General features: G+C 38.8%; 1 protein-coding gene across 1 annotated transcript; it reads right to left on the reverse strand.

Moving 5' to 3' along the window:
* Positions 1-1,028: 1,028 nt before the first annotated feature.
* On the reverse strand, positions 1,029-8,398 carry OLFML3 (olfactomedin like 3). The gene is made up of 3 exons (XM_015816978.1): positions 8,202-8,398; positions 7,060-7,345; positions 1,029-1,985 (listed from the first exon to the last, which is right to left on the reverse strand). Exons 1-3 carry the CDS (start codon positions 8,304-8,306, stop codon positions 1,201-1,203), a joined length of 1,176 nt encoding a protein of 391 aa, XP_015672464.1. The 5' UTR covers positions 8,307-8,398; the 3' UTR covers positions 1,029-1,200.
* Between the last annotated feature and the right edge of the window lie 4,006 nt (positions 8,399-12,404).

Below are 12,404 nucleotides of genomic sequence, written 5' to 3' on the forward strand. Positions count from 1 at the left end.
TTGTCCAGACAGGGATCCAAAGTTTGGGGGGGGGGTTGCATATATGCATATCAACTAATAAATTATGTTTTTCTGTGCCATGTACTTTTCTTGTTTATGCACATGAAGTATACTATCTCTATATTAGTTCATTCATAATTTCTCAGTAATTTGCACATAAACAATAAATACCAATCAATCATGCATACACACACATACATACACACAGACACACACACCAGCCCTGCCAAAGCAAAGCCTCCAATACAAATAATTATCAGCTAGAGATTCCAAAGCACAAAGGACTCAAAATGCATTAAATTCTCTCTGATGTTCAGCACAAGATATGAAAGCCGAAGAAAAAAGAAAATTGATTATGGGAAATTTCACCTTTTTTCAGATAATAACTGCAATGTGAATCACGCCAAGATGTCTACAGTAGACCAGCAAATGAAAGATAGTGACATTTAGCCTTATTTCAAATATTCCAGTAATAGACCACTCTGATAACTGAAGTTTTTAAATCAAATTGTAAGCAATGGGGAAAAATAAATTTACACTAGTTTTGACACTGATCTAAACTCATTCAGCATTTAAAAACATCCTTTCTGGGGCAGAAAGGATGGGATACAGCATAATCATTCATCTCTAAACCCCCTCCTTGCACTTTCCAATTGCTCTGTCCAATTTTCACCACTTGAGGTGAAGTCTCATTAAATCAACTGTTAAAATAGCCAGGGTTTTTTTTCCATAGCCACTGAAAATTCCTGGAGTCTTGGAGACTGAAATGACAGTCAAATATTTCCACAATCTCTTTTGAACTGCTTTTGATAAAGGGAGTGATCTACAGCAGAGATCTACAGAGTGGAGGATCCCAGTTTGGATTTAAAGCTATTGAAGAACATGTAAATTAGGAAGTTAGATACACAAATCTTTTCTTCATGCTTTTGAATGGAACAAATGTTTTCCCATCATAAAATTTATTTTTAAAAAAACTAAGTTGAAAAGCAAATGAAAATTGACAGGCACCAATAAAAATGCGGACAACATCTGTTTAAAAGCATTTAATATATCAGAAAGGCATTCCTTTTAAAAATTCAGTCTAATCAGTCCTCATTGTGGCTGTTGCCTTCCTATGCTATGCACCACTTGGCATGTGTGGCATCTGAGTGGCACTGAGATATGTTTCAGATTCTCTTTTGCCAGAGACAAAGGCCTGTTTCAGACTTCACTCTTCTTCTTCATCTCCATACGGTAAATGATCTGGTAACCATCATCCCAGGCATAGATCTGCCTCTCTTTGGGGTTGTACTTCATACTGGAGTGAGAACCGTATCGTTTTGGGAAATAGACTTGGGCAGCATCTTCAGATGCCATTGACCCACTGACATCAAAGGTACATTGAATACGGGATCGGCTGGGCAACCGGGTATTGTATACTACATAGAGAGCTCCACAGATAACAAAAGCACTCTCTGCATTCTCCCGAGGGCATGGTGTGTCCCACATTTGCTCAATGTCTAGAGATGTAGGATCTAGTTTGGCCAAAGCTATATTTTTCTCATTTTCTTGTGTGGCATAAATAGCCCAGATGCCTTCCTCATCAGCCCCCAAATCAATGTAGTTGTAGGATGCAAGACCAAAGACAGGGATCTGCTCCTCAGCTGGGAAGACAGAACTATCAACAATCGTTTTGTTGGTCAAGCTAAATTTGATGACCTGAAATGTGCCATGTCGCCGAATATAATAAAGATACCCTCCATATACCAAATGTCCTGTGCCAACCCATGGATAGGGCAACTTGATGCGTGCAGCCTTTCGGGTGGCAGAAAAGAGGGTGAATTCTCTCATCCTTGGAAAAACATAGACAGTGTCATTGCTGGTGCCATCAAACACATAGATCTTCTCTGAATTACTGAGGGGGTCTTTGGTCCAGAGTCCAGCAGTGCTGCCAAACCTCTTTAATATCTTCATGGCTTTGACTTGGGATATGGTGTCACTGCAATCTATAAAGAATAGTTATAGCATGCTTAATATCTACTATTTCACATCATACTGAAGCATAATATCAACAGATGTAAGCACATAAAACATTCCATGTCATGTTCAGAAATAGATGGCTTAAATTTTACAGATTTCTGAAATTATTTATATTTTATATACCACAAATTATTTATAACAACTGCTTTACTGATAATTAAACTATTAATGGCCCTCTATAATATATGCCAATGCTGTGAAAAAAACAGTATCTTATATTCATTTATTAAAAAGATCTTGACAAACTGGAACAATGGTCCCTATCCCACAAAATGAGTTTTAATGTGGAGAAAAGCAAAGTTTTACATTTAGGCAGGAAAAATCAAAAATATAAGTACAGATTAGGTGAAACTTGGATCAAAAACAATAACTGTGAGAGGGACCTTGGAGTCCTAGTGGACGATCACTTGACAATGTGCAGCAGCAGCCAAAAAAGCTAATGCAATCCTGGATTGTATAAACAGAGGCATAGAATCAAGATCACGTGAAGTATTAGTACTGCTTTATAAAACCCTATTAAGACCATACCTGGAATACTGCAACCAATTTTGGTCACCATACTACAAAAAAGATATTGAGACTTTGGAAAAAGTTCAGAGAAGAGCAACTAAGATGATCCAAGGCCTGGAGGCTAAAACATATGAAGAACGGTTGCAGGATTTGGGTTTGGCTAGTCTAAAGAAAAGAAGAAATAGGGGTGACATAATAGCAGTATTCCAGTATTTGAGAGGCTGCCACCAAGAAGAGGGGGGTCAGATTATTCTCCAAAGCACCAGACGGCAGGACAAGAAACAATGGTTGGAAACTGATCAAAGAGAAATGCAGCCTGGAATTAAGGAGAAAGTTCCTAACAGTGAGGACAAATAACCAGTGGAACAGCTTGCCTCCAGAAATCGTAGACACTCCATCACTGGAGGTTTTTAAAAAGAGACTGGACAGTCACTTGTCTGAGGTGGTATAGGTTCTCCTGCTTGAGCAGAAGTCTGGGCTAGAAGACCTCCAAGGTCCCTTCCAGCTCTATTCTATTCTATTCTATTCTATTCTATTCTATTCTATTCTATTTTTGTATGTTAAAAGTATGCTTTCCTGCAAATACTTTGCCCATTTCTGATCCAAAAGTATGTACTTTCTAACTGATGAGATATAGCAAACAACTAAGTTAACTTAGAAAGTATACCAATGATACCTTACCATATGAAATTCTAGCTTATACAGATAACCTGAATATACTTAGGGTAAAACTGGGATTCTCTACTGGACAGTCTGTGCAAAAAAAAAAGATAGATAATGAAGGTCAGGATCTTAATTGCTGGTAGCTTTCAAGACAATTGCACAACAATTTGTCTGGTATGATATACGACTCCTGCCTTGGGCAAGGGGTTCGATTAGAAGACCTCTGAAGTCTCTTCTAGCTCTATAATTCTATGCTTCTATGTTATTGATGAACTTTTGAGGATCTTTTGGAGTACTAGTGGTGTTTATGACACAGGTAAATTAAAGCCTTCAAGATGTTTTGCTACGCTGTTGCCAAGAAGGAAAAGAAATTCGAAGCTGCAGCAACAGAATTACAGTGGGAACATGGAACATAAGAAATATGAACAGGGGAAATCTCAGCACAGTGAAAGATGAAATGAAAAGGAAATGACTACAGATTGACAATTTAGACATCAATAAATTGAAGGACATACATAAACACACATAAGAAATGGTGTTACTTTCATAGTTATGAAGAATGTTGCCAAGATAATTCTTGGGTACAGTGCAATCAATAACTGAATATTGTCAATCAGACATTGCAGACAATCCTTCAATATGATGATTATCCAAATTTATGCTTCAACACTGATGCAGAAAAAGAGGATTTTAACCAGTTTTATTATCAAGTTCAATCTGAAATCAAAAGAACATAAAAGCAAGATGGGCTGCTTGTTGTTAGAGACATTTAAATGATATTCCCCATTTACAAAGAACCTCTAGTACAGTGGTTCTCAACCTTTTTAATGCCGCGACCCCAACCGGTCGTAAGTTGAGGACTAAACCGGTCGTAAGTCGAGGACTAAACCGGTCGTAAGTTGAGGACTTTCCCTGCCCGGGAGCGCCGCACATGCGTGGTTCCGCCCCCTGCGCCGGCCGAGGCGTAGCTGGCAAGCGGCAGAGATGGAGCAGGCCGACTACCAGCTGGCCCAGCCCAAGGGAGGTAAGGCACCTGCCGGAAAAGGGGGAAAAAATGGCGGACAAAAAAATGGCAGACAAAAAAAATGGCGGACAGCCTTGCTTGGCGACCCCCATGAAATGGTCGATCGACCCCAAATGGGGTCCCGACCCACAGGTTGAGAACCACTGCTCTAGTACTAGAAGATGAAGGATCAGTATTCCTAATCTTTACCAAGTCAGAAGGCTAAAGTAATTGATAGAATATCTATGAAAATATGACAAACAATAGAAGAAGAATCAATAACCAAACTATGCCATTAAATCTGGAGAATAAAATGTGCTTCTTATATGATAGAAAACCTTTGATTGTGGCAGGAATATGCTTAGGGAAATAGGAATCCCAGAATACCTGATTGTCCTTATGCAAAGCCTATATGGGTAATCCTTGGCCTATGACCATTATTTAGCAACCCTTTGAACTTATGACACTGCTGAACCAATAGAGGTTAATAACAGTCCTTGGAGTCTGGCTATCCCAGAATCACTACAGTCATATGATCTCAACTTGGGTGCTTGGCAATCCATTTGTACTTATAACCAGTTGCCAACTGTCCCATGATCACATGTTCACCATTTGCAACTTTCCCTGCCATCTTCCCAGAAAGTCAATGAGGAAACCAGCAGGGAACATTGCCAGTCTCTGGGGTAAATCTCACCTACCTGGCTACCCTCCTCCAGCACCACTGCACTTGCACCATGGTGGCCACTTGGGCATTCTTACTCACCCTCCCTGACTTGCATCACACCTCCAGGCACCCTTACTGACCTATGCAGTGCCTCTCATGAACCCCATTGCACCTTCATGCACCTTCCTAAGTTTCCTCATGCACCTTTGTACACCCTCCCTTTGCTGCACCTCACCCCTCATTGACTGTCCTTGGCCTTCCCCGAGCTCACCCTTGCTATCTCCTCCACCTAGCAGCAGCCACTTACCTGCCTGCAGGCCTGGGATTTGCAACTTTCAGCCAGATTTCCCATTAACTTTGGTTGTGGGAAGCTGGCAGAAAGTTGTCTTATGTAATGATCATAGGATTCAGTTAACCAGGACTGCAGGGATTGCCATTATTAAGCAAGACAATTATGTTTTATGACCACAGAAGCTTGATTGAAGGAAGATATGCATGATTTTAAAATTGGAGGGGAAAAAATCAATAATGCTGATGACACTACTTGGATAATTGAAAATGCAAATAAATCTGAAAACTTCAGTGATGAAATTCAGGGAGTACACGGAAAAAAGGAAGCTAAAGGAAGCTAAAAAAAGGCCAAACTAATGACAAGAGATACAGCAACCAGCCTTATCATTAGCTCAGAATAACTGATGCTCCTGTCTGGAAGATTGTAGTAAATGTGAGTACTTGATTATCAATTAATTGTTTATATCTGTTATAAATGAATAAATATTGAAATGATGGATTATCTCTGTCTTTTAGGATCAACTATCAACAATAAAGGATCAAACGGTCAAAAATACATCTCAGACCAGCACTTGATAGGATAGCAATGAAGGCCTTGAAAATATATTCAGATATCATAATGTGTCAATATCCACAAAGGTCAGAATTGTGTAGAAATGGTTTTCACTATGACACTCTGTAGAAGCAAAAGTTGGACTTGGAGCAAGCAAGATATGAGAGTATTAATGCTTTTGAACTTTGGTGTTGAAGATCAAGGTTGTGAATAGCCAAGAAAACAAATGGATCACAGAACAAAATTCTTTCTTGCGGCACAAATGACAGGCACAAATGATTGCATATTAGACAAAGGTCTATTTCCTTAAGTCCATAATTCTGGGAATGATTGAAAGGGAAGAAAAAAGAGGATAGCCAGCAGTAAAATAGATGGACCTGAATTCAGTGGTAATGATTGCCCACTGGAAAATGAGACTGGAAAAAATCTATGTTGATCCAAAAAACCTGGACCTTCCACTTACAGGAAAATGCTAGGAAGAAAACAAAATCTGTTGTTATAAAATGTAAATGTTATTTCTGTTGTAGGAATAAAATATTAAGCCCCGTCCCCTCTTCCAAAACTGTCCATCCACTTAGGCTGTTGTGCTAAGTGAAGGAGAAATGCAACAACTTCCATTGGCGAGGACGTAATTAATTACAGCTTCTGCTGTACACCAACTATATCATATTGTGAGCTTTGCATGTTAATCGTTAAAATAATTTAAGGCTATGCCCTTTTTAATAACAGGCTGCTAATCTGTCTTGATTTCTTTAACAATGACCAACATAAAGCTACCAGTTCTCCACTGCAATGAAGTCTCTTTTTTAATGGGCATTTGTTATATTCTAATAGGAGAATTGTTTTCAGAATACTGAAGTCCTTCTTCCCTCTGGCAGAATTTTGAATTGTAAGATATGAAATAGAGTTGAACTGTATATCTAATCCCCACATGGTGGTAAACATTTACAAATGCCTATCTTACTATTACTTTATTTAGTGGCTAGGCTGACATTTATCACTAAGCTGAGGCTTTCTGAGCTATGGTTTTGTGAATAATTGGCTCAATTCACACATTACATTAATCAATAAACCATAGTTTACACACCAACATGGCTGGATTAACACAGCACGCTAATCCAAACCCAACAACCCACATTACAGCTTTACCCAACATGCGAACACTGCCAAATATATCTTAATAGGTGATTGTAACATTTGTGAACCATATGAAAAGATACGTGAGAGGATCATTGGGACTGGCTTCTAGTGCGAGCACATGACCTTGAACAGGGGTCCTCAACTCTCAGCAGTTGAAGTCCACAAGTCTTAAAGTTGCCAAGGTTGAGGACCCCTGACCTGGAGGATTCTGCTTACCTGTCAGTTTGTCATATTTCTCGTTCTTACGCTTCTTGCCAGTAGAAGCCTGATTCTCCATTAGCTTATCATCTACTTCCACACAGGGTGGGGCAGGATTTTGGGTCTCAAGATAGTCCACCTCTCGCTCCAGTCGGTCCACCCGTATTGCAGTATTTTCCACCTCTGCACGGAGTATTTCCTTATCTTTTTCTACTGTCTCCAACATGGACACCACCTTATTCTTGAAATCTCTCAGTTCAGTGGAATAACGGCTACTCTGATCATGCCACTGGGAAATGCGTTCCTGATGGTACAAAGGGAATTAGAGGCTTTAAGGGAAATGTAGAGGAAACTCTTTAGCAAGCATGCTACGTCCATAGAATTGCAGAATAATTTTAAAAAGCTCAAAACCGGATAAAAAATGAACTCAAACTCAAACAGCATTCACTCTGTAAAAATCAGGTTATATTTGATTTCACATATTACAGAGTCTTTGTTATTGTAGACTAAATACTGAAAATCATGAACTTAAAATCCTGTCATGTTAGAATATCAGCTAACTCTGAGATATTTTCATCTACCTTCTGGATTTGCAGGCATCCCTATGTACCCGTATTTTCATTTTTAAGATTTTCTGCAATTTAGTTTTGCTTTTAAAATTACCAAGTTGCAATCTAGACTTTAGAACTGTTATTTTATGATTCTGTCTCCCAGTCAGCAGCATGCATCCAGCTGCTAACACTCAGAATAGCTGGGTAGAGAATTCTTGAATTTATCGCTGAAGTGCTGTTAGACTTATTATGTTTAAACAAGATGCTCCTGGTCTTCCAAATAACTGTAGCATTTTAAAATATGGAACAAGACTTTACAATCGGGGAAAAAAAGTTGTTTTCAGAATGTTGCAGACCTCTCATTACAAATATAAACTAAGCAGCCTGAAATTTTCACATTCATTCAAGCTTCCATACCATCATCTACAATCATGAACAGCACTCTCTTTCAAATTGAACATGTAGTGAATTCCTGCTTGAGAGAGGATGGTTTCTTCTCAGCTAGCAGTTCAAACTATTCCATAAGAAAACTATAGAACTGCAGTCCTAATGCCTTGTGCCTACCAAGTTCAAAGATGAATGTGTCAGTTGCCATCTCTATGTGCTCACCTCTAAGCCAGCCAGCCTTCTCTCCATGTATTCCATTAACTGCTGTTGCCCATCGACAGCACTGACCAGGATAACCAGCAGAAGCAAGATATGTTGAGGAGCCATGATTGTGCTGGTTGCCTTGTGCTTTGCCAGCCAGAGATTTCTGTACCAGAGTCTACCTCACACCATTGGAATGTTTTGACAGTTTCTCTGTAAAAGAAGGGAGAGAGAGAGAGCACACTCTCATTTGCTAGATTTTATTAAATCCAGATGTCTAGTTGTAGAGGAGAGGCTGGCCCATTCCAAAAGAAGACAGCATTGAGTCTTAACTCCTTTATTACCAGAATCTTACAACTACTGGAATTCAGAAGTGAGTGGATAGGAAACAATACTGTACTTATATACTGTTACTTTGCAATCACATTGTCAACAAATTTCCAAGTATAAAAATAATACAGAAAGCTTTCTGCAGAGCGGTATCTTTGTCCCGGGAGATGGATGAGAATAACTTTCGAATGGCATTTAGACCTTCTTGGAATATTTCAAACGTCTTTGTGTTTACCTGTCTATAATTTGTATATGGCAGAGTCATCTACTTTTTATTGTGTGTTCATATAAATATTTCATTTGTAAATATGACTGTGCACACATTATATCATGTCTTGCTTAACTATCATTTATTGAACAAATTATAACTGACTGGGTGTGCACATTTCATTAAGCAACAAACTTATTACAGGGGTTGAATTTGTAGGAGGTGACCAGGTGCAGCCTGTGGGCAAGGTCAAACACATCATCAGTTTTGAGTCATTACATTCCCACAAGAAACCTAAGTCCAGTCCCCATTAATTCAGTTAAACCTTATCTGGGGTCAATTTGACGTGACCATTAGAAGAACAGATTCCTATGTATAGGTAGCATGAAATAAACTTTTGGTGCTTTGAACTCTACTCCTGTTCCTGGTTTCTTGTGCCTGACAGAATTCATGCAGTATTCTAAGCCACAAGCACACTGTAACTAAACTATGTGAACAAGCTTCATATTGACTTGACTTATTCAATTTCTTTGTCTTGTTTCATGATTATATTTTTACTTCAAAATGTAGTAATCGTGATTACTTCCAAAATGATCTTAATAAATGAACTATGGTTCTAGAATAGCCTTCTTCAACAAGGACCTTCTAGTTGGAAGTTGTAGCCCTACTTGCAGTATGATCCCTGAATTTCTTTCATCTAAGGTTTTTTAGATGAAAGCATCCCATCATAGACCTCCCCCACTGTAATCCTGCTCTTATGTTTGCACTTAGGTAAGGGCAAGGAGTGCCAAGATAGGAAGTGGCAGAGGTTATCAGTAGCAATATCAATCTTGTGTAATAACTATCCAAAGGTCAATATTCCTAGCAAAAGAAAACAGCAAAAAGAAACACTATCAAGTAATCCTATGTTCTTCCTGATAGTCAATGGAGAAATGGCCACAGAGCACAAAACAATGTGACCAGATTATCCTATAAGCTTTTGTACTCATTTGGTTAGGGTACTTTATCTGCATCCTATGTCAATAAATGAATGGTAAGTTGACCTGGAAAATTTGCTTACAGTCCAATTCCCAAGTAAAAATAAATGTATATAATATAATTTTAGAAGAGTGTCTGCGTAAATATAGATCTTGGCATTTGCATACAAAATACATCTGTTTAGCAAGTGCAATGACTTGAACGCTAATATTATTTGGAAGGAAGCAAAACCACAATTTATACATGAGTACCCACTTCATAAATAAGGTACACGTGTGAATTTTATTTTACAGGGGAATCAGATACTAAGTATGTGTGTATTGTATCAAACCGTGAATGCTAGTGAGTAAAGTGGCAAACTTTAAATATTTGTCTCTTGGGAAAGGCGTTCCGCTCAAAATCCTGAGGATTAGACTGAAGGCTAATCCATCAAGTATGGATTTCACTGAATAAAAGAAGTAATGGAGAATGAGATGTTGAAATACTTAGCTGAAAAGCAAAGGCTAGACTTTATTATGTAAGCTAAGACTTCCTGAAGAGTTAAGCAAACAACTGTTTCTAAAAATTCATAGTCCAAAACATAGCGGCAACTTTTATTCTGTAATGAGTACTGACTGCTCAGATACTGCCTGGGTTCTATGACAGTACCGAATAGGAATTGAATCTATAGAAATACCACTTATTCCAAATAAGGAAGCCATAGATGAGTGGTTGAGCACATGCTTTATATGCAGAAATCTTCCTCCCCTATCAGAAATACTACAGAGCTGTGGAGTTTGTACATCATTCCCACGTTAGATTGAGCAGCTTCTTTCACATTTCAACTTCTGCCACAGATTCCCTCTCACAGACCGGTACGCTCCCACAGAGCGGGCCTCCTCAGGGTGCCATCGGCCAAGCAGTGTCGGCTGGCGACCCCCAGGGGGAGGGCCTTCTCTGTGGGTGCCCCCACCCTCTGGAACGAACTACCCCCCGAGATCCGGACGATTCCGGACCTCCTATCTTTTCGCCGCGCCCTCAAGACATGGCTTTTTCAGCAAGCGGGCCTGGCCTAGGGAGAATTTTAAATAGGGACAATTTTAATTAGAATCTTAATAACTATACAGCGACAAATATTTGGTTTTTAATTGGTTTTATGGGGGATGGCGTTTGTGTGTTTTAATATGCTGTAAGCCGCCCTGAGTCCTATAGGGAGAAGGGCGGCATATAAGTTTATGTAAAAGTTTATGTAAATAACTTGCTTCTCTATTTGAGGATTGTGTACAACATAGCTGATATCAGCACATGTTTTGAAGGACAGAGGCTATTTTTGGAAATTTTTATGGGATGGGAATGGGTGTTTTCACATCACAATGTTTGATATATTCATTTCCACCCTTATTTCACCTCGTTCCTTCAATTATGCATACTTTAAAAAAATGGCTGAATAATTTTGCAGCCAGATTTTGGTGATGTTATCTCAGGGTGCTCTGGACATCTTTGAAGTAAGCAAAATAGCTGAATTTCACCTCACAGAGGCATAATAGAGTAATTTCTTTATTTTAATTTTGTTAACTTAATAAAGCTAAAGTTCAGTTTTTATTAACATTCACACTTTCAGCAGGACAATCTTGGATATTTATAGGGCACAAATGGGGGCTTATAGTTGCTCATTTCTGTCCCAATCCACATAATTTTGGTCTTGGCTTAGTACATTATGTGGATCCAGCTAGTAGTAGTTTAGTCAATCAAGTACAGATAAATCATGGCTTACTGTGACAAAGGAATGCAATCAGTGCTGACAATACCAGACTAGATGGGCCAGTAGTGTAACTCAGTATAGGGCAGTTTCCAATTAAACTTCATTTCAAACATGTCTCAGTTCAAATGAATTAGGGGAAAAAGATTGCTTTCATCTGTTTATACGTGAAACAGGATTCTGGTATACTTCTGAAGGGTAGGGAGCCTCTGGGTTTTTTTTTAGACATGAGTCAGAATGCAAAGTCTCTCAAGATGCAGTTACATTTGTAGAAACTTCATGACCATTTTCTTGATAGTTTATTTGGGTCAATAATAGATTAAGATTCCCACCACTGCCAGCACTAATGTTTTCTTTTGCAAGAAATGTGGGGAATAATGATTGTACACTTGCACAAAGTCCAGCATACCTGGTCACTGGCCCAGGACCTGTAACATGCAGATGATCCTTAAATATATTTTTGGAGGAAAGAAAGGGAAGAAAGGACTCCATTACTCAGTAACATTAACTGACTCCAAATAGTAACAAATATAAAGATTTCTCACTTGCTTAGAAGCTTCAATATGTTACCCTTTATAAGTGACTGAAGGAGAGCAGGAAAAATCCTTCATTGTCAAAGTCAGTTAAAAATGAACTACTGTTCATCTGAATTAGCAAAACAATCAGGTTTTCAGCAAATAACTAGATCAATATCTGTGTGGCCGGCTACAGTACTGAAGAATGCCAATAGTTTAGAATTAATTACACGTTTCTTTTCCTGATGCTTCAAGATCACGTTTATTGCCACTGGCAGAACAGAATAGGTCCATTGTGTTTTTGGAACCATTGATTTGCCTTTCCGTTATGAACCAAGGCATCACCTGGTAGCACTGGATGATTTCCAGTGCTACCAGGTGATACACATTATGCAATTAACATGTCGTTTTAGCTTTTAATGGATGGGTAGCTGGGCGTTTGTTGTTGTCTTTTG

The sequence above is a fragment of the Protobothrops mucrosquamatus genome, unplaced genomic scaffold (genome assembly GCF_001527695.2).
Source record: "Protobothrops mucrosquamatus isolate PMUCROS unplaced genomic scaffold, P.Mucros_1.0 scaffold545, whole genome shotgun sequence".
In the NCBI taxonomy this organism is placed as follows: domain Eukaryota; kingdom Metazoa; phylum Chordata; class Lepidosauria; order Squamata; family Viperidae; genus Protobothrops; species Protobothrops mucrosquamatus.

Excerpts from the sequence above, each read along its gene's own strand:
- OLFML3 (XM_015816978.1), bottom strand. The coding sequence starts at position 8,306 with ATGGCTCCTCAACATATCTTGCTTCTGCTGGTTATCCTGGTCAGTGCT. Across the intron at positions 7,346-8,201 it reads GAAGGCTGGCTGGCTTAGAG|GAACGCATTTCCCAGTGGCA; the intron begins GTGAGCACATAG and ends TTGTACCATCAG. Across the intron at positions 1,986-7,059 it reads GAAATATGACAAACTGACAG|ATTGCAGTGACACCATATCC; the intron begins GTAAGCAGAATC and ends TATTCTTTATAG.